Below are 21,911 nucleotides of genomic sequence, written 5' to 3'. Positions count from 1 at the left end.
CTCCAGAGGAGGTGCCTACTCTATATTGATTCACATCACATCTTCACCTGTGGTTTTTGTTCGCCATTAGGATAAAATGATTTGAATTTCTAAATTATAAAATAATCGCAATGTAAATGTAATGTGTATGGTGCATAAGGGTGTATGTCTGTCATTAATGTTACCCATATTGCATATACAGTAGCCTATTCACTTTTAATATACGCAAAATCAAAAACAAACCTGTCTCTACAGCGGGAGTGATGAGTTCAGCACCATGGACAGTTCCTCAGCACCTATTAGGCTAATGGATTTCGCCAGTGTATAATTATAAACTAAAATACAATATTTTTCCTTCATTCAATCACTCACCATTGACTATTGTGACCTGCATGAAACCTCCTGAGAAGGAGACCGCCGACCGTCCTTCCATTCATTTTGACAAATTATCAACTCTAGTCTATCTCTCCCACTAATGGCATCAAAACAAATCTGACTCTGCGCTAATTATAAGCCTATCTTAACTTGTATTTCAAACCTTATAATTAATTTGGAAATATATATGTATATTTAACATTTGTAAAACATTAAAATGTTGGTGGGCGCCTTATTCAGCCTTATTCAGCCTGCCATGTTTCTATACTTCTATTGGCCTAGTTTTTAACCTGAAAACAAACAAACAAACAAAATAATCTACAAAATCAGCCAAGGGTTTCTGAATTCTACCGAATTCTACCGTGGTCAGATGGGTGGGCCACGGACACTATACATACTTTCAAGTATAGGCCCTGACCCAGAAAAGGTTGAGAGCCGTTGACCTATTGAGACAGCTCTGCCCTTTGCAGGGTAGAAAGGATTCAAAACATTAAGGAGGGTCTGCTTGATTTCAAGCACATGACACTCACGGGTGAGGGTGTGTGTGTGTGTGTGTGTGTGTGTGTGTGTGTGTGTGTGTGTGTGTGTGTGTGTGTGTGTGTGTGTGTGTGTGTGTGTGTGTGTGTGTGTGTGTGTGTGTGCGTGTGCGTGCGTGTGTGTATGTGCTCCAGCTGGAGTCTGACTCTCACGGCAGGGGGTGACCTGAAACTTCCTGTCGCGTAATGACCTCACTGTAGTTTGACCCCTGACCTCTCCAACATGTGGGAAGAGAAGGGTAACTTTTTTTTTCTTTACCTCTGTGCGTGCGCGCGCGTGTGTGCGTGTGCGTGTGCGTGTGCGTGTGTGTGTGTGTGTGTGTGTGTGTGTGTGTGTGTGTGTGTGTGTGTCTGTGTGTGTGTGTGTGTGTGTGTGAACGTTTTGGGGTCATTCGTTCTCTCTGGTCTCATTAAGAAAACAGGTTGTGAATGATGAAAGGGGCTCAGGTCCCTGACATCATACAGCCTGTTACAGAACAGAACCCCTCTCTGTTCTGCAGCAGTGGTTCGCAAACTTCTTTTTAATTTCAAGGACCATTAGTATACATTAGATCACGGACCCCCCATAATTTGGATCAATTTGGTTCCATTCGTACACTCTGAGAGTTACAGACCTGTAAAGGTCCATTTGGTTCCATTCGTACACTCTGAGAGTTACAGAACTGTAAAGGTCCATTTAGTTCCATTTGTACCCTCTGAGAGTTAAAGACCTGTAAAGGTCCATTTGGTTCCATTCGTACACTCTGAGAGTTAAAGACCTGTAAAGGTCCATTTGGTTCCATTCGTACACTCTGAGAGTTAAAGACCTGTAACGGTCCATTTGGTTCCATTCGAGAACCACTGCTCTACAGATAAAAACAGAAAAATCTGAAACAGAGGGAGGGTTAAAATAAAACAAACAACTTGATGTCCCATTCATTTCAGAGAATCAGTGCTAAAGTTCACATTATCAAACTTCCAAGTGTGTTTCCAGCATCCTTTCCGAATAGAGAGTTGTACTTACATTTATAGTTCCTGTCTGCAGAACACACGACCCCCTCTGGCCTCCAAATCAAAGACATCAGCATGAAAAAAACACCAACGCTGCAGGGAAATTGAGCAACAGCTAAAAATAGCTTCTCTGACATGTCGCACGCACATGCACATTCACATTCACGCACGCCCGCGTGCACACACGCACGCACAAAGTAAGACAGAAAGAGAGAAAGAAGAGCTTGGAATATAGCCTAGTCTAATTGATATCCTGTTGTGAGCTTGTAGATCAGTTATTTTCAGCTAAAGACACTGTCATGAGATGCACTATAAATCATTGGTTGTGGGGTCCGGGGACCGCCAGGAGTCCTTGGGGGGGTTTCCAGGGGGTCCCCAGCAAAAGTACATAGCACAACAATCATCTTAATCCCTATATCCATTTATATGTTGGCTATTAAAAAATAACAGATCTACAAGCTCAAGTTTGTACATCTGCTATTTTTTGAAAAAAAAATATATATATCGATAATGTTAAATAAATGTTTATTTTTATTTTTAAATAGAGTAGCCAATAATGTTTTACCCCATTTTTCTCCCAAATGTAGTCATTATTCCAATTAATTCCTCCCCACACACTTTTCTGTGTTGTCACTGCTGTTGCATCCTACTGACTCACCTCCCAGTGAGGAACCCCCACCAGGGAGGACGTACAGTAGAGCCTTTATAGAACCACTGCTATAAATGACATGTTATCTGTGTGACTGTGAAGACAGTGTGTTGTTCCTATGCGTGTGTGTGTGTGAGAGAGAGAGAGAGAGAGAGAGAGAGAGAGAGAGAGAGAGAGAGAGAGAGAGAGAGAGAGAGAGAGAGAGAGAGAGAAAGAGAGAGAGAGAGAGAGGGAGAGAGAGAGAGAGAGAGAGAGAGAGAGAGAGAGAGAGAGAGAGAGAGAGAGAGAGAGAGAGAGAGAGAGAGAGAGAGAGAGAGAGAGAGAGAGAGAGAATACACATGGTGCAGATTGTAGCTGGAGACAGTGAGGCACTCTAATTAATAATTCAACCCAGAGCTGATATCAACAGTTCACACGGTGCCAACGGAGGAAACGCTCTGCGATTAATGAGGGGGGATTTGATGCTTTCCTTCAGCACAGACAGTACAGGATGTGAAATGAATTGACAAAAACATGCAACAGACAATGGCAAGAAAACTAATATTTATTAACAGTTTAGATCAGGGATCTTCAATGTTTTTCAGGCTAAGGACCCCCTGGCTGGGAAAGAGATGAAGCAGGGACTCCCACTACATATCGTTTAAAATGGTGTCGCAGATTAAACTTTTTCATAGATTTCATAGATAGCTTCATAGACTTGTTTGATAACAACTATCATCAGTGTATGTTGGATTCATGTTAATGAGTATTTTCAGTTTAACCACTTAAACCATCAATACCTAGTGAACTTGACCTTTCACTCTGTACTTGATCTGCTCTTTTTTACCCTCTACACCAAAGCTCTACAAGCAGATCTACGAGCTTGTAGATCTTCTATGTTTGGCTAAAGTTCTCCTCAGAGTAGGGATGCTAGGGCTCAAGTGGTTAATAAAAATTAAAAGAATCCTATCCCACAAAGATTTGGTTCCGCCAAATCAGACTTACAGTACTAGGGCCTAGTACTGTAAGTCTGATTAGATAACTGAGCTGCAGTGTGTGTGAATGGCATTTAAAAATGTAGGCAGAGATATTATAAAGCAGTGGTTCTCAACCTGTGGGTCGGGACGCCCAGGGGGGTCCACACATGATTCTGGGGGGGTCCCCAGATAACAGCAAAGTGACAATTTAATGACTTTTAAGACTTTTTTAATACCTAAAGAAAAAAGACCAGTCCTGCATCAAAAGTAATCAGCAAACTATACCATACAAACTGGTCAAACATTGGCCAAATTGTCAAATAATAAACACTCACAATGCCTCGCGCTTGTAAATCTGCTATTTTCACAATATTTATCTGTGGAACCGAGTCAAACTAAATGTAATGGGGGGTCACATTCTGAAAAGATTGAGAACCACTGTCATAAAGTATTGTTTTGTAGACAGGTGCAATCTTTGCTAATGGCTAGAAATCTAAATTAGACTGTCATGGTCCTGCAACCACTAATCCTATGTATATACTTACAGTACTTGACCGGAGTCCTCCAGGGGTCTATACTGGTCCCCCTACTTTTTTCATCTCTACACCAAATCTCTTTGCCGAAAATAGGTGATCTACAAGCTCACAACTTGTCATGATGCGTCATGTGACGTTATGGTTCATGTTATTTAAAGGCTTGAAAACAACTGGGGCCTGGTCACTGATCATCCTCCACACACACAACACACGTGTGCACACACACACACACACACACACACACACACACACACACACACACACACACACACACACACACACACACACACACACACACACACACACACACACACACACACACACACACACACACACACACACACACACACACACACACACAGTAAATCCTGGTAAGTGTTCATTTAACTGACAGTGTAGAAATGGACTATTTGTGAGGAAACAGCCGTAATGGAAGCACTGTTTTAAGAAACCGGAAAAAGAAAAACAGCGTGGGCTGTCCGCTTCCACCGCGGTACTTTATTTCTGGAGGCAGACAGGAAGACAGCGGAGACGGAGACAACACAGGATGAACGGACAGTGCAGGAGACATGGGATTTGACCCCACGCTGGCACACTCTAGTCTAGAGACAGAGAGCCCAAACGTTATACTGCAAAATACTGAGTTAATTGGGTCTGTGAGGGGATTCCAGGGGGTCCCCTGGGAACCAAATGGACCCTTACAGGTAACTGTAAGAGTGTACATTTGTGCACTCTCAGGGCTAACCCTGACGCTAAAATAATTGCTCTGTATTCTTATAGTAGGCCTAATCATTGCTGTGTTTGTTCAGTAACAGAGGTCTCCCCGTGCTCTTTAGTAAACAGAAACTCAGGAGGGAGAACTCACACAGGATACAGGGAGAAAAAAAGTGAAATTGGAAATTATGAAACGAAAAACTAAAACGAGCAGACAAAATTGCCCCTGAAACACTACAAAATGTAAGCTGATAATTTTTTTTGCAGGGTTCTCTCTCTTCTGTTTAACAAAGTGCTGGAGAGAAGGGGAGACCCCTGTTACTGAACAAACACTAATCTGTGGGAACAGTATATTGTTCTGGGAAGTTATTGTAGTGGCTATAAAAAAAAAGAAGTAAAAAAAAAAAGAAGGGAAAGTTCATCTCTTCGTTGTCCCTCTATTTTGTCCCTCAGGTCCAGATGTGGACGATGCCGGGCCCCTCCCATACCCGAACCACCCCTCCGCTGTCCCCCTGCAACCCATTATGGCGCTCATCATGTCCCAGCTGCAGCCCGTCTTCGAGGGCTTCAACCGCACCCTGGAGGACCTCACCAGGCAGGTGGGCGACCTGTCCCGGGACGTGGCCCACATCAGAAGCACCCACCAGGGGTATGGCCCGTCACAATTATTACATAATCGCCTGATCACAATTATTTCAGACATTCGCAATTATTTTTGTATAATCGTCATAATCGTTTCCATTAAAAAAATCTAAAAATCAAAAAATAGCAGAAGTAGCAGATCTACAAGCTTACAACGTGTCACTTTGTGACGCGTTGCAAGCTTGTAGATCTGCTATTTGTACATTTTTTAATAGTATAAAATTATTATTTCAGTAATTTCTTTGAATATTTAAGTTATGGAATTTGTGATAATGAAGCCTAAAAGGCCAAACTGATTTTTTTTCTTCATATCTTCCAATGTTTAATGCCTAAAGCACAATGCAATCGTTAATCTTTAATCGTTGAAAAACATCTTTTTGTGTGACAATTAACCGTCAACTCAAATTTGTAATCGTGACAGCCCTAATCAGGGGTCGGACGTCCGCAGGGAGACCCCGCCGGGGGGCGCGGACGTCGTCGGCAGCGACGGAGGACAAGCGGTGGAGGAGTGGGTCAACGCCAAGCTGGACGAGATCCACAACGAGATCAACGAGGTGGGCCGGAGGATGCATTCCCAGCATGCCATGCTGCACTACAACCTGACCGTCTTCAAGACGGAGGTGGACTTCAAGCTCAAACGGAACCACAAGCTGCTGCAGGTCAGTGATGGAGCCGGTCTCGACGAGGTGTCAAATCGTAACCTTCTTAAAATAATGGCATTAAATTAAAGGTTCTATGACATTCATTTTCACTTTTTAATTTTTTTATGTTTTTTGGGGGGTTTTATGACCTCAATTACACCCAAAAAATCTGAACTTTGAACATTCAGTGGATTTTCTGTGGTCTGGGGTTTTCTGAATAATTAGGCTGAAAAGTAATCTGAGCTTGGCCCTTCGGCAGCGATGTCACAGCCGATTAATCCCGCCCACTCTACTCCTAGCCCCTCCCCTCCCCTATCCTTTCCTTTGGGGGGGGGGGGGCAGAGCAGAGGCGATGATTGACAGGCAAAATCCCTCAACAGCGACACCAGCAGGCAAAGATTTATTTTTTCATTGCAGTTGAAAAGGCTTTAGAAATGTGAGAGAAAAACACCTGCCATGGATCAATGGAGTGGAATTTTTTGTTAAAACATTTCATACACGTTTGAAGGACCATGACAAAGACTTTTAATGTGTGGTAAAACTGAACGTCATGAAACCTTTAAGTCATTTTTAAAAGTTTTTCAGAAAACTGAAAAAACGGAACCAAAACAAACTATATGGTATTTCTTAATAATTTCACCCAAAAAGTTTATAACAATGACTATTGACATAAAAATAACACTGTCTGTCAGTTATGTAACATAAGAGGATTAAATGACTATTCTATGTTAACTTATAGGCAATTATAAACCTGACTTAGCCCAAATTATTTGTTGGGCAATTGTTTTGGCCTAAGTCACAAGACAATGTGACAGAGTAGGCCCAAAAAAGGGGGTTTCCAGCTAAATGATTGATAATTGGGAACTAAATGGACTCTTATGGACTCTGTAACTCTGAGAGCTACAGACACATAGAGTTAAATTAACACTGAGGATTTTACAGTGTAGATCGGGGTCCCAGAGATTAAATTCATATCAAACGGGGGTCCTTGAAATTAAAAAGGTTCACTGGGCTACTAACACAGCTCTATTTCTATCTCCCCATCATCGTAGCTGTTCTAAACTCTGCATAACGAGTCTTGCGGTGAACTTGTGTTCCCAGGCTAACCTCCAGGCCATGAATGCCACCCTGGCTGAGATGAAGCTGGATCAGGAGCAGCTGGCCGAGGAGGTCCAGGGAGGAGGAGGACTGAAGGACCACGTCCGGCTACAAGGAGCAACCCCACCACCACCCTCCCTAACGCACCCCCATGTCCCCCAACAAACCCAGACAAACCATCAGCCGCCGATGAATTTGTCAGCGGTGTGGACGGCGTTTGAGCGTCTGAACGACAAAGTGGTCAACAACACTGTGAAGGTGGATACGTATATAAGATTCAATGTCTAATTCTTTTTTGTTTTTGTTGTTGTCATCTGCAATTAGAACCGTTTTATGCTGACAGAGGTGTCTTACCCCAGTGGTTCTAACTCAACATTAATCAAACCAACATACCGTATAAGTGCATACAGGGTATCTGCACATTTCTGAAGTTACAATTGAATGACTATTAAGACCAAATTGGCCAAATTGGAGTCAAATATTACGTAAGAAAGAGGCAAACATTGTGAAAATAGCGGATCTACAAGCTCACAGCGCCTCGCAGCTATTTTCACAGTATCTGTGGGACAGAGTCAAACTACTGTAATGCCTACAATTCCAAGTGCTTGTCATGGTGGTTCAAATATGATTATTTTGGAGGGTCACGGCCTGAAAGGTTTGGGAACCCTTGTTGCACCAGTGGTGGACAAAGTACTCAACCCCAGTACTTAATCAAATATTACTCAACTACAAGTGAAAGTTGCTCAGTAAAAGAAAAACACCATAATGAGTTGTCCTGCATGTTCCAGGTGGACGGGCTAGTGGAGGACTTGGACATGACGTCAGGGGACGTTACAGAGGTGAGGTCCATGTTAGTGGGCCTGGAGGAGCGGATCGTCCAGACCGGAAGGAACAGTCAGATCCAGTTCATGGAGACAGGTCTGGAGGTGGAAGCAGCTAAGGTCACAGTTCTGAACCGAGTCAACGAGCTGGCAGGGAACACAAGTGAACAGGTACAGTACACTCTCATCATTTTTAGGATAAATAATATGCTCTTTGTCGGGTGGAAACCTGCAAAACTGTTACTTTTCAGGATTCAAATAAAAAAATAGCAAAAGTATCGGATCTACTAGCTCAAAACGCGTCGCTTTGTGCTGCGTTTCGAGCTTGTGGATCTGCTATTTTTGTCAAGTAGGGCATTCATTTACGAAAAAACACAAAAAGTTAAAATATGGAGATAAGTGGTTTCTGTCGACAGCAACGATTATATTGTTGCTGTCTGGCAGAAACCTCTTATCTGTGTTATCATATTTGAACTTATTATGTTCACTTAAATTAATGCCCTACATCGTCATGCTAAAAAAAAATGTATCGTAATAGCTGATCTATGGGCTCACAATGCAATGAGCTTGTAAATCGGCTTCTTTCGCTATTTTGTTTTTACTGTTCCTATAGAGCGTCGCAGTTCCCGCCCACTTCCGGTTTTTTTTGGTGCCGGAAGAAAAAACTCAATGCATTTTTCCATTGACATTTCCAAAAATATTCATATCTATTAATTTAAGCCTCGAATCAAGCCATCATGAGAGGACATGAATCATGACCATAGAACGTTTTTTTCTGTGATTTTTTTTTTTTTAAACGGCAAAACAAAGGGTATTTATTAAATATAGTATATCATATAATTAAATATAAAATTAAAAAAAATCACAGAAAAAAACGTTCTATGGTCATGATTCATGTCCTCTCATGATGGCTTGATTCGAGGCTTAAATTAATAGATATGAATATTTTTGGAAATGTCAATGGAAAAATGCATTGAGTTTTCTCTTCCGGCACCAAAAAAAAACGGAAGTGGGCGGGAACTGCGACGCTCTATATCTTTTGAAATTCTTTTGATGTTTTTGAAAATGTTTTGTATATTTTTTTTTACTAAAACAAGCTTCACCTTATATAATGACATGCCCAAAATAGGGACAACCAGGGTTAAAATGCTTAACTTACCTTACTTGATCCTACATCACCAATCTACAGTACCATAACTTATTCTATCTTAGGGTATCTTATCCTATACTATTACACGGCTTGGTTGAATGCTTGATTCTGATTGGTCAATCACTGAATTCAGCTGTGTGTTATTTTTGAATAATGACCGCTGAACTCAATATCAGACCGCTGTCTAATCAAAGGCTCAGAGCACCTGGCTCATATCAATCTGTGTTGCTTGATTTAGTTATGTACCCAATATGGCAGCCATGTAAACAAACACACAATTTACAGCTAAACATTGCTGTCAAGAATGTCTTTGAAAACATTTGAAGCGGGAAATGGACAATGCAGTAACCAAATAGTGATTATATTTTATCAACACACCCCGTTGTTTTCCAAGGCGACCACGTTGCACTGGATGCACCTGGCATAAATTAATGAAATACTTACATTACCGTAAGCAATGAAGTCCTTTGTTTTGTTGTTACTTTTGGGTCAATTTATCAATGTCTTTATCAAGTAGCCATGTAATAAGTGTTCCCTGCAGACAAAACAAGCCCACAAATTGGGTCAACAAACTGTATTTTATTGACGTGACATCCAAGTGGGGAGGGAGGACCAGGACCTGCTCTGTGCCCTGTCATACCCGGGCAGTCGGGGACTCTTAACGGTATCTTTTTATCTGACCCATCCTCTCTCAGAACCGGCGTCTTGCGGTGCTGGACGAGGACGTGGACGACCTGTACTCTCTGCTGTACAAGAACACCTCGTCAGACTGCGACTGCAGGGTGCTGCGGGCCGACATGGCCCAGCTGCAGGACGGCCTGACCAACGTCACGGAGCTGGCCAACGACAACCGCCTGGCCCTGGAAGGGGGCGGCGGGGACATGGGGGCGGCCGGCCACTGGGAGGACACGGGCGCCTGGCAGCCGCTGGTGGAAGATCTGCAGCAGGGACTCCGACAGGTGAGTGAGCGAGTGTGGAGCGGTGGTTTCCTCAAAGTGGGGTCCCCCAGGCACCCCCAGGGGTCCTTGAGGGAGTTCCATGGGGGTCCCCAGCTAAATTAGTTAATATAGCATCAAGATCAGTTTAACCACTTTAACCCTATATACGTCGGCTCTGTATTTTCAAATAGCCTACAGTATGTATAAAATAGGGCTAAAGTGGTAAATGTATGTTTTATAATGTAATCATTTATATCTGCAAAGTAACTAGTGACTAAAGTTTTCAAATACTTGTAGTGGAGTAAAAGTACAACACTTGCCTCTGAGATGTAGTGGAATAGAAGTAAAAGTATGACAATTGGAAACACTTCAGTAAAGTCAAAAGTACCTCAAAATCGTACTGAAGTAACAGTAGTGGAGTAAAATGTACTTAGTTACTTCACACCACTCAATAACATTGCCTTCACACATCCACACAGGTGAAGGACTCCCTGGCCTTCGAGCAGGAGCGGACCAGGACTCTGAGCCGCGACGTGGCCCAGCTCGGCGGCTCGCTGGCGGGCAGCGAGGCAGACGTGGCCTCCCTGCGGGACAGCGACCGGCGGCTGGCCGAGGACATGCGCCGCCTGTCCAGCTCCTTCCAGTCGCTGCTGCAGGACGCCATGAGGCACACAGACGTCCTGGAGAGGCTGCTGGGCGAGGAGGTGCTGGAGTTCCTGGAGCGGCCCCTCCACGAGCAGGAGGACAGGCTGGTGGAGCTGCACGACAAGCTGCTGGGAGACGGAGGTAATAGGCCCTGTCGCGGTTATGTCATGTTACTTGACGATTAATTGTGAAAATGTATTTCACTACAAGTGAAAGTTGCTCTATCAAATTTGTACTTGAATTAAAGTACTGGAGTACTTACTTAAAAAAAATCACACCCTGTGTGAAGTGGGCGGTGTCTTGCTAGCTAATCACAATACTGAATGGAGTCAACCAATCATGTACAAAAGATAAATACATTTATTGAAACACTCTTTATGATGGACAAACCCATAACTTGAAAAAAACCAATTTATGGTTTTTTTCAAGTTATGGTTGCTTATATAGGACTATGCACATGTGTCATGTAACACTGGCCAATCACAGTCCTGAATAGATTGTGATTGGCCAATCACAGCGCAGGATAATTCTACAAATTTCCTGGGCCCGGATCACAGCGCAGGAAAATGTACATTTTTCCAAATCTCACTTATAGGGGCGGTTTCACCGCCCAAAAATACTCACATATTCAAAAGTGTGTGCTTTTTTTTCAAGTATTCAAAAGTACAAATTACAAAGTACATTTTGTTTTTAAAATGAATGCATTGCTGTATTGAGGTGTGCTCCTGCACTCATAATAATAATATTAATATATTTTAAATACCACTACAGCACTGTTCAGGTATTATCGTGATTGTTGCTGCGACATCCTTTCCATGTCTATATCGAGAATTCTAACGGCATCTATATATTCAAAGCAACAAAGCAACTCAAACTAAAATGCTAATTTGGGACAACGCTTGACTCCTTTAATCTCTGCTCCCCAGGAGGTGTGAGGGAGGAGTCTCCGGCCGCAGACCAGCCCTCCTCCTGGTACACACCTGATGGCAGCAGAGGAGGGGGAGGAGGAGGTCATGCCAGGGAGCGACAGGTCCTTCGCCACGATGGAGAGGAGGTGATACACCACATAGTCTCACGACCATGACATTTTACATTTTAGGTTACATTGTGATCAATGATTAAATTGTGTTTTTTGGCATTGAACATTGGAACACATAAAAATCTAAAGATATGAAAAATTACTTCCATATAAATTACAAAGAAATTACTTATTTAGAAAAAAAATCTTAAAATTATTTAAAGTGGAGATAGCCGATCTGCAAGGTCACAACCCGTAGCAATGTGACACATTCCACTGTATATATTTATTTTATGTTTGAAAATGTATACATTTTTTTCAACATGGAAACGATTATGATGAAAAAACTATTGCGATTACTCAAGTAATTGTGATTATCCTCTCCGCCGGGGTGGAAAATGTCCCAAACATATGAGAAACATACTTTTCAGGATTCAAATTCCAAAATGGCAAAAAGTAGCAGATGCACATGCCCGAAAGGCATCACTTCGCGCCACGTTTTGAGCTTGCAGATCTACTTTTGATACTTTTGTGTGACGCTGTAGTATGAACAAGTAAAAAAAACACTAAAAGTTATAATATGGAAGAGGCTTCTGCCCGACAGCAACGTTACAGTATGTCAATAATTGCCGACAGGTCTATCGCCACGTGGAGGAGGGCTTCGTGTCACCGGGAGACGGAGGAGACCTCTGGAACCTGGAGAGATCCGTGGAGCAGCTGGAGGTCAAGGTTCGCCGGCTGGAGGAGAGGCCTTGCTCCGCCGGCTGTAACAGCAGCAAGGACAACAGCAACAACAAGGACGCGCCGCCGCCGCCCAGTGGCCCGGAGGCCAAGCTGCAGGCGGAGGTGACGTGGCTGAGGCGGGGCTTGGAGGACCACCTCCGCGTGTTCAAGAACGTGTTCAGCAACGCCGACGTGCTGGCGGCCTCGGACTCCATGACGCTGGACCTGGACAAGCTGTGGGCGCTGCTGTGGAAGAAGAAGAGCAAAGAGGGGAAGAGGCAGAAGAGGAAAGGAAGCGTGGAGAAGAGGGACGCCACGGTCTTTCCAGATTGGACAGTACCGTCGAGAAGATGAAATCCAAAGTGTGTCGGTCCTGATTAGATTTTTGGAACGTGCAGGGAGGCGTGTATATGACCAGACAATAATTCTGACGGCCCGCAGTGGTGCAAAGTAACTAAGTACATTTACTCAAGTACAGTTACTTAACCCATTAAAACCGGGAAAGCATCTGTGTCATTATAGATTTGTGCGTTGGCTTATTCAAAAATAGCAGACAGACAAGCTTACAGCGCATCACTTTGTGCTGCGCTGCGAGCTTGTACATCTGCTGTTTTTGAACATTTTTGAAAAATCTTGAAAGTGCACAGCGCTTGCTTCTCAAACTCTTTCATTTCAAGGACCCCCCACAGTTTCACCATAACTCCGAGAGCGTACAAATGGATTCAAAGGGACCCATAAGGATCCATTTGGTTCCAGTTGTTCGCTCTCGGAGTTACAGACCCGTAAGGGTCCATTTAGTTCCTAACTATCAATAATTTGAGCTGCGGACCCCCTCGAACCTCTTCAAGGACCGCTGGGGGACTCCACTTTGAGAACTGATCTAGTAGTAGGCTGAGGGGAGGAAAGACACTGCAAGTGAACTCTATGGATGCTGGAGGGAGGGATTAGATGGGTATTATTATTAATACATTCATAGTCCGAAATGTTCAACAATCCATGTTGTTAAAAATGGAATTGTTGTCTTTACTGAACTACAGATAACAGATGTAGATAATCTTGGGGGAACTTAATTGTCATTGAGAACTGTCGTCATAACTGCGAGGGTTTTGCAAATGCATTGTTCCAACATGTTCCAACCTCTGACCTTAAGACATGTTTGTAAAGTTGATTATGATGATTGGTTTTGAGTTCTGCTGGGGTTGAGACGAAGTTGCTATTCGAAATAGAAGGAAAGATTATTATTATAATAATAATAATTATTATTATTATGAGGGTGAGAGTAGTTGGTCTTGATGCTATGAGTGTAAGAGTAAATCAAAACACAGTAGGAACTATACTATTACATCTCAGGTGGAAACCTCATATGTCCAAAACTGTTACTTTTCTGGATTCAAATTCAAAAATGGCAAAAGTAGCAGATCGACAAGCTCAAGCTCCAGCTTGCAGATCTGCTACTTTTGAAGCTTTAGGGAATTCATTTACAAAAAAAAGTTAAAATATGGAGAGAGCAACGATTTGTGTGACTTCATGGGTCATGGCTAGCTAGGTTCATAATATGGCTATTTGTACTTCTAAGAAATATACTCATTCAGTACCAGCTAAGGCAGGGCAGGAGATGTAAAGTTGTGCTTCTGGTTTTCACTGCTCGCACAATTAATGGCAATTTTAGACTTGGACACAATCCTTTTAACTATAGTGTCGCTGGACGAAATGAAATGGCATATTTACTGTTTTCTATTTATGCAGAACCTTAATTATGTAAATATAACGGCTATTGTAGAGGACAAGAATGGTCTACAAAGAGATATCACTGTGAGACCATGTGGAACAGAGAAACGTTATTCTTTGTATGTCAGAATAATGGCGCGCAGCTTGGAGTGAACGCAGGTAATTTTGGGGTGATTTTTGCTACAACTATTTTAAGCCACATTAACCCCCCTGAGTATTTACTTTTGCACATATTAAATTACAGGCAAAGAAATCCCCAATAATAGCCCTAAATATAATGTGCTTACTTTATAGATGTCCTATACACTGGCGTTGCGATGAAAATAGCCGATCTAAAAGCACACAACGCGATGCGACGCAACGCGTTGTGTGCTTTTAGATCGTCTATTTTCGTTGTGCAGTATGCTGGTGTCTAAAGCGTTACTTCCGCACTCTTATAGTCATGGATTTTTGAATGTACCACTGCAAGAGTTTAATGATCATACAGCACGCCACATTCTCATCCCAACTCGTCATATAGAAGTATATTGGGACACTTCTGGCATAGATAGAGGGGCTATAGGGGGCACTCACAGCGTTGGAAAGTGACGCCCATGGGGCACTTGACCGAGCGGCCGTGTTTGGCGAGTTGGGATGAGAATGTGTTGGATAATAACGTTGAGTCGTTCTTGTGAATAATAAATAAACCCAAGCTTAACTGATATTGTATTTGCCTGATGGTGCTGTGTTCAACGAGTTTTGTTTTGTTTTAGAAAAAGTTCTGAATGAATCCCTGGGGGACATTGGTGTGATTCATTAGCCTGGAAACCACACAAATCTGCCAGTAAAAAATAAATCAGGGCCCAGTATGCAAATATGGGGCGGGTTTATCACCAGAGGCATCTTTTTTTATCCGCCCCTTGGAAATGCAGACTAGTGATTGATATCCACAACATATTATATTATTAAACCTTTATTTTTTCAAGTCTACTGAACGTAAATGCTTTTACAGTTACACACATTCACACCTGGGGAATTGACATAGCCTTCTCAGATTCCCGATGCCTGACTTAGCTCATATCTAAAATAAACATTTTATTGACTGTTTCAATCAACTTTTTTATTGACTCTGTATTGGAATGTTTTAATTATGATTTATTATTAGATACTTTTTCTGATACAAGTTTTCATTTTTTGATTCGGTTGGTTCCACAGACTGACATTTACCAGAGATAGGAACACAGGTAAGTTGAGTCAGAGTAGAGAACTATTAGTTCCCAAAGACTGGAAGGACCGTCTGGACTGTGATTGGCTAGTTCGGCGTCAGGCAACTGTTTAAAGGAGTAGTTCACCCAAAGAAATACTTATTTTCTATCGATTACACACCCTGAAGCCTTGAAATCATGGAGATCTTTTAGTTTTTGTCGCACTCCTAAGCCAATCATTTCATGACCGGTAGAGTCTCCGGTAAGAGTCTCCGGTAAGAGACTCAAAGAGTCCGTTAGGAGACTCAGTACTGACCGATGACCTGGTCATCAAATTATTGGCTCAGGAATGCGACAAAAACTAAATAATCTTGAGGCTTCATTTTTTTTTCTATCTCATAAAGTTGTGGTGGACTGTGTCTGTGGCAGGCGGCCAGATTATGCCCAAATATACAGTAAACATGCCTAGGCCAGACACAATTATTACATTGTAATCGCAATTACTTGAGATAATAATCACAATTATTTCTTGCATAATTGTCATAATCATTACATTTTACATGATATTCGTTTTTCAAACATCTTCAAAAATGCTGATGCCATGCTCAAATTGGCCGGATTATGCAGGGAGGAAGAGGGAGCCAGGAAGGAAGGGAGTTTGTGTGTGACGTCAGACCAGAGCGTGGTGGAGAGAGACAGAGACAGAGAGAGAGAGAGAAAGAGAGAGAGAGAGAGAGAGAGAGAGAGAGAGAGAGAGAGAGAGAGAGAGAGAGAGAGAGAAAAGACATACAGTAGCCACAGGAACTTGTTCTGAAAGATAGAAAGAGACAGAGAGAGAGAGTGATACTGAAGCTGAACCGACACATGTCTGTGCGGCTGTGCATCCCTGCTCTGTGTGTCTGTGCGGCTGTACCATCCCTACTCTGTGTGTCTGTGCGGCTGTGCATCCCTGCTCTGTGTGTCTGTGCGGCTGTACCATCCCTACTCTGTGTGTCTGTGCGGCTGTACCATCCCTACTCTGTGTGTCTGTGTGGCTGTGCATCCCTGCTCTGTTCGCCCAGACAGTCGCTCTGCTAGTGATTTTTGGGTAGGTATACACCCCTAGAGCTAGGAAAAATGTGATAGCCTTGCATCGGTGGTAGCTATCTGTGTGTTATCACTCCTTTTATAACCACAAGCCAAAACACAGTTTTCAAAATCCGAATGAAGCATTCTACTTCAAACTGATGGTTCTCTCTTATTATTGACCCTCTCTCTCTGAAAAATTGTTGGGATAAAGCTCAGACTATATATTGTCCAGAAAGGTTGTTAAAATTTGCATATCTAGAATATTTTTCTATTACAGGCAGTGACAACATAGTGACTATATGTGACATAAGATGTACTTGGTTTTAATGAAAGATGGAACACAAAGGGTTCCTTTGTAAATTACCTATAGATTTAAAACCATGTTAGATTCTAAGGAAATGTATTATGAAATTCAATAAACAGAATATAGTGGGGTAAGAAAATATCCAAAATGGCCACTAAACACACGCCTGGCAATTTTTTTACTTTTAATCCGCTTGTCTTAGAATACCTCTGTTTAATACCTCTTTTTTAGGGTTTTCATATGTAGAATCCATTCCTGATGTTATTTTTTTAATATCAGGTCAATCATGTCAAAGGTCAGGTCAAGGTTAAAATTGACCTCTGGGAGAACAACAAATGGAAACAACTTGATGAACATTCATGGTTCACTATTCATGATTTTGTTTTGTGAAAAGTGTCATTAACATGTCACAAGAACTGGTATTCATAATAACATGAATGTAAAATGATATAATCTAATGTCAAATATGTATCTTTTGCAACTACATCTGTATTCTCCAACCCACATCCTGTTCTACCTCATCCTTACAAGTATCCTCCTTATTAACATCACTCCTCATCTGTAGCTTGAACATATCATCAGCATCTTCACCAGAGCAGTTACAGTACATCAGTGATGTACTTCTCACTCTCTGTGCCCTAAATTGATATTGCACCATGTCACATAGCTCTGACGGTGGGGTCACCCTTAGCAATGACAGGAACAAGAATATCCTAGATCTCCTATCCAAATTTTGTGACATCAAACGACTTGTCAGGTGGGGCTTGGTGGTCTGCCACTTTCCACAACATCACTTGTAAATAAATGAGCCCACATGTGGTGCAACAGGTTGGTCGGTGTTGGAGGAAGGGCCATTGACTTGTGGCACCCACCTCACCCAGCACATCAGGGTAGCCTGGGAAGTTCCCTGCCAGCAAAGTGTAGTGTGCTCTGATCTTGCCTTTGTCATACATATAAGACTGTCCCATCCCAATGCTCCATTTATACTTTACACTGTAGGTCCACCTGATACACCCCAATACACAGCATACAACAGGACAAGAACATCAGTGTAATCACTGAGCATGTGTATCACACCCTTTCCAGAGATGGCTGCATCAGGGATATAGGAACTCATGGTGATGTCTGCCTCATCATGACTAAATGCAGTATCTATCGTCAGCACTGAAGGTGTACAACATGCTCAACGGCTTCTGCTTAATGTTCTTACTCTTCATGATGACATCTCATGTGGGTAAAGGACATTACTATTCACAACAGCATGGGGGCAAATTAGCCAAGGATGGGATTGAAGAGATGATCTTTCTGTGTGTGAGGAATCCTACACCCCAATATTTTATGACCAAGACACACCAGTGCTTCAACTCTCCCTCTGTTTCTGCACATTTTGGGGAAGGCTTCAGTCCACTCCACTCACATGCATCATGACAGCATCTTTCCTGATCGTTATGGCAGTCTGCTCCCCAGACTGGTCAGCAGAGACAGTGATCCAGAATCCATCATGGTGCCGACAGACAAGGTCTAGCTTAGCCTCTATGCTATGGCATGGAGCACATGCATCTTCAGCAGGCACTGGGTTAGATATCAAGCACACTGCACATGGCCAGCATGGAAGAAGTGCTTCAGTCATGTGCTTCATGAGAGAAAAGGTGAAGTTAATGTCAATGTGTCTCCCTGCGCATTCAAACTGGTGGATGTGAAGTGTAGGAAGAAGTTGTCTACCCACTGTCAGCCAGTAGGATGGAGATGTGCAGTGTCCAGGTAGGCTACTGCTGTATCTGTTCAAATGTCTTTGGCCAAGTTGATAGAAACCACTTCAGAGTGCTGCTGATACACTCAGGACTGACCACTGAACTTGCCTGTCATGTTCTGCAACCACATGCATTTCCACTTCCAGTGCTGAACCTTGCATCAGTTTTGCAATGCAGCTGAAGAATGACTGTATAACATGCATCCCACCGGGATGCACAATTACATTATAGAGCTTATACCTGCAAGGTGTCAACAAACGGCTCCATGTCAATTGTGAGGTGAATAGGGCCTGCTGTACATGTCAACCAGTGACCATATCTGCTGCCTGCTTGGACACCTGGTTGGACGATAAGGTGCGAGAGAGACCTTGACCTGACCTTTAGCACATAGGCCAAAGACTGACCAGCAAGTCAAAATATAACATTAGAAATAGATTCTACACCTATGAATACCCCCCCCCCCAGGTCCCCATATGAATCACGTTCACGAAGTTCACAGATTCCCTCACACAACTGCAATATTTTGTTGTTTTTAACATAATTTAGTACAATGGAACATCACCATGGGATGGACACCATCTTTGATTTGGCAATAAAAAATTAACTGATGGTAATTTCACTGATTCAGCCATATTTCTTGAACCCTAAGACCTAGTTTTAGACACCAAAACCACCTTTCTAGGTTGAACAGTATCATAAAGCCATTTAAGCTCCTGGCAGTCATATTGGACCCATCTTGAAAAGATGGGTCCATAATTGTCTTCTCCCACAAATGATCTAGCCGGCCAGCTGGGACACCTTCGCAGGCCGCATTTGGCCGACAGGCCGCATTTTTTTATTCCACAGGAGTCATCAAAAATGTGTGAATATGTGGTAGACCAAGACCAGGGCAGTTATTCAAATTCAGTTGATCTACTCACTTCACATAGGTTGAGAATTCAGTGACCTAACTTTGAATAAACCACACAATCACACTTTAGACTTAAGTCATATTCTACCAGGTGCTCTGTGTGTGTGTGTGTGTGTGTGTGTGTGTGTGTGTGTGTGTGTGTGTGTGTGTGTGTGTGTGTGTGTGTGTGTGTCTCTGAGGCACAAGTACAGGTCATGTTGTACTTGCCCACAGGTCTTGCCCACTTGCCCGAAGAGTAAATCATCCATTATAAAAGGATAAGCAACATTGTTTTTACCGTTCAATTTAACGTGTATTTTTTACTTTCTACTTGCGAATTCTGGGGCTGTACAAAGAAAAATGGCATACCTCAATGAGACAATTTCTTTTATTTATAAAGTGCTAGCCTAATCACTGTCATTCAAGCAAAAATGTATAGGACTATAGCCTACCTATTGTGGTACAAAACATAAATCCTTCTGCAGTGAATCACAATATTAGAATTGTGCTGAATGCAAGATTGAAGAAGTTTTTTTTGTTACTGACTGATAAAGATCCAAGCATCAAAATGTTGTTGGAACTTGTACCACAGATTGTTCTACATACACAGTAAATGATCTAATGGAGAAAATAAAATATTAAGCAAGAAAATGAAATGGACAATAATAAATAAATAAAATTAGCCTACAGATATAGTTTTAGGAATACTCTAATACAGGGGTCTTCAACGTGTTCAGGCCAAGGACCCCCTAGCTGAGAGAGAGATGAAGCAGGGACCCCCTCTATATTGTATGAAATTGTGCTTGCAGATTAAACTTTTTTTGTTCCAACTTGGTCTGCTCTGGCAAAAATAGCCGATCTACAAGCTCAGTTGTGTTTGTAGATCTGCTATTTTTGGCTAAAGTTCTCCACAGAAATAGGATGCTAGTGGTTATTGTAAAACTCTGTACTCTGAGGACCCCCTGTTGAAGACCCCTGCTCTAATAAGGGACTTGTCTTAGACAGGCATGTAGAGAAGGGCACTTCAGAGTTAAATTAACACTGAGCTTATTGAGAGTTGACAAGTGTCTATAGACACTTGTCAACTCTCAATAAGCTCAAAATTATTGAGAGCTCAATAAGCTCTCAATAATTGTGATGAGCGTGGCGAACGGCTGTTGTAAATCACAGATGATTAGTAGATGCTGCGCGTTCAAAACTTTTTATGACTAAATGACTTTATGACTCTCAGCCCCTCGATCTGTCCCTTAGAGGCAGAAGGAACGGCACTGTGTTGTGTTGTTAGCATGTAGCTAACGCATCAGCACAGACAGTTGAATGCAACGTTGCCTTCAGAAGGAAAACAACAACAAACATATAGGCTATAATTGCGGATGGGATGCATGCAACCGTTGTGTGCTTGTAGATAAGCTGTTTTCAACTGAGCTGGTGTGAGCGTGACTGCGTGTGTGTGTGTGTGTGTGTGTGTGTGTGTGAGGAACTACGGAGAGGGGTAGACGAGCGGAGCTGTTCAGACGATCTGCAAGCCCACAACGCGTCGCTGATGGAAGCGGTGTGGGCTTGTAGGTCAGCTCATTTGTGTTGCTTGTGCTAGACAGGGGAGGGGGCGTATGATCCCATAGCATGGGAGTACGGCCCGTCTCCCCATTGGTTTAAAGGACAGACACAAAGCCAGGACAGCCAATGACAAATAGGTGTCGCAGATGACGCAGAGCCAAATAGATGTCAAGTGTCCCAGCCTGTCTGTAGACCCGGCGCTCTTCGAGCACCTGGTAATAATTCATAATTCATAATAAGTATGACAAAGATGCATACAGATTTGCAAAGGGCTCACTTCTCAAGTGTGCCCAATTATTGAGACTAATGATATTAAAATGAGCTGGCTGCCATCAGTCGTTTACATTTTCACCTATGCAGTGATGTCAAGTGCCCTCCCACCTCCTTAATCTTGCAGCTGCATTGCAAACAACTTGAGACATGCACTCAGCAAGCATGGTAAGTTCACTCCCCCATCAATACATTGTTGCTTCTACACTTTGTGCAGATTAGCTACAAAACTGAGATATGTTCATTTCATGAGCTTTTGTTTGCTTGGTTTGTACAGAGTCAGGCTAATTGTTTTCCCCTATTTCCAATCAATGTGATAATTAAGTAAACTGGCTCCTGGCTTTAGTTTGCCCTCATGTTAGGCTGTTTGTGGTAGAGATGCAGGAGATAGCCCAGGGTAATAGCAGGCATGACATGGGCCAAGTTATTGTGGAACCTCTTGCTTGCATTATGTATTATATTTCTGATGCACGCTTCTGTCCTTTTATGATCTTTGAGCACCTGCCCCTCCAGTTTTTTTCCCATTTCTTTCCTTGGTGATATGCCTGGTTTATACTTCATAGTTACACACACACACACACACACACACACACACACACACACACACACACACACACACACAACCTGTGAGCTTGTGAGTGTGACTGATTGTGAGCTTGAAGGTCCTGTGTGTGTGTGTGTGTGTGTGTGTGTGTGTGTGTGTGTGTGTGTGTGTGTGTGTGTGTGTGTGTGTGTGTGTGTGTGTGTGT

At 42.6% G+C, this 21,911-nt stretch overlaps 1 protein-coding gene across 1 annotated transcript in view; it reads left to right on the top strand.

Moving 5' to 3' along the window:
• Nucleotides 1-15,225, top strand: part of mmrn2a (multimerin 2a) — a 28,082-nt gene extending 12,857 nt beyond the window's left edge. The window contains exons 5-12 of the mRNA XM_080448863.1: nt 5,189-5,384; nt 5,799-6,036; nt 7,120-7,374; nt 7,905-8,108; nt 9,783-10,046; nt 10,505-10,811; nt 11,597-11,724; nt 12,325-15,225. Coding sequence (XP_080304989.1) covers nt 5,189-5,384; nt 5,799-6,036; nt 7,120-7,374; nt 7,905-8,108; nt 9,783-10,046; nt 10,505-10,811; nt 11,597-11,724; nt 12,325-12,765 — 2,033 coding nt within the window. The 3' untranslated portion in view covers nt 12,766-15,225. The remainder of the gene's footprint in view (nt 1-5,188; nt 5,385-5,798; nt 6,037-7,119; nt 7,375-7,904; nt 8,109-9,782; nt 10,047-10,504; nt 10,812-11,596; nt 11,725-12,324) is intronic.
• Nucleotides 15,226-21,911: the final 6,686 nt, after the last annotated feature.

This window comes from Gymnoscopelus braueri (genome assembly GCF_963280865.1).
Source record: "Gymnoscopelus braueri genome assembly, chromosome: 14".
Classification (NCBI taxonomy): Eukaryota; Metazoa; Chordata; class Actinopteri; order Myctophiformes; family Myctophidae; genus Gymnoscopelus; species Gymnoscopelus braueri.
The sequence above is the reverse complement of the archived record's forward strand: the minus strand, read 5'-3'. Positions and strand labels throughout refer to the sequence as shown.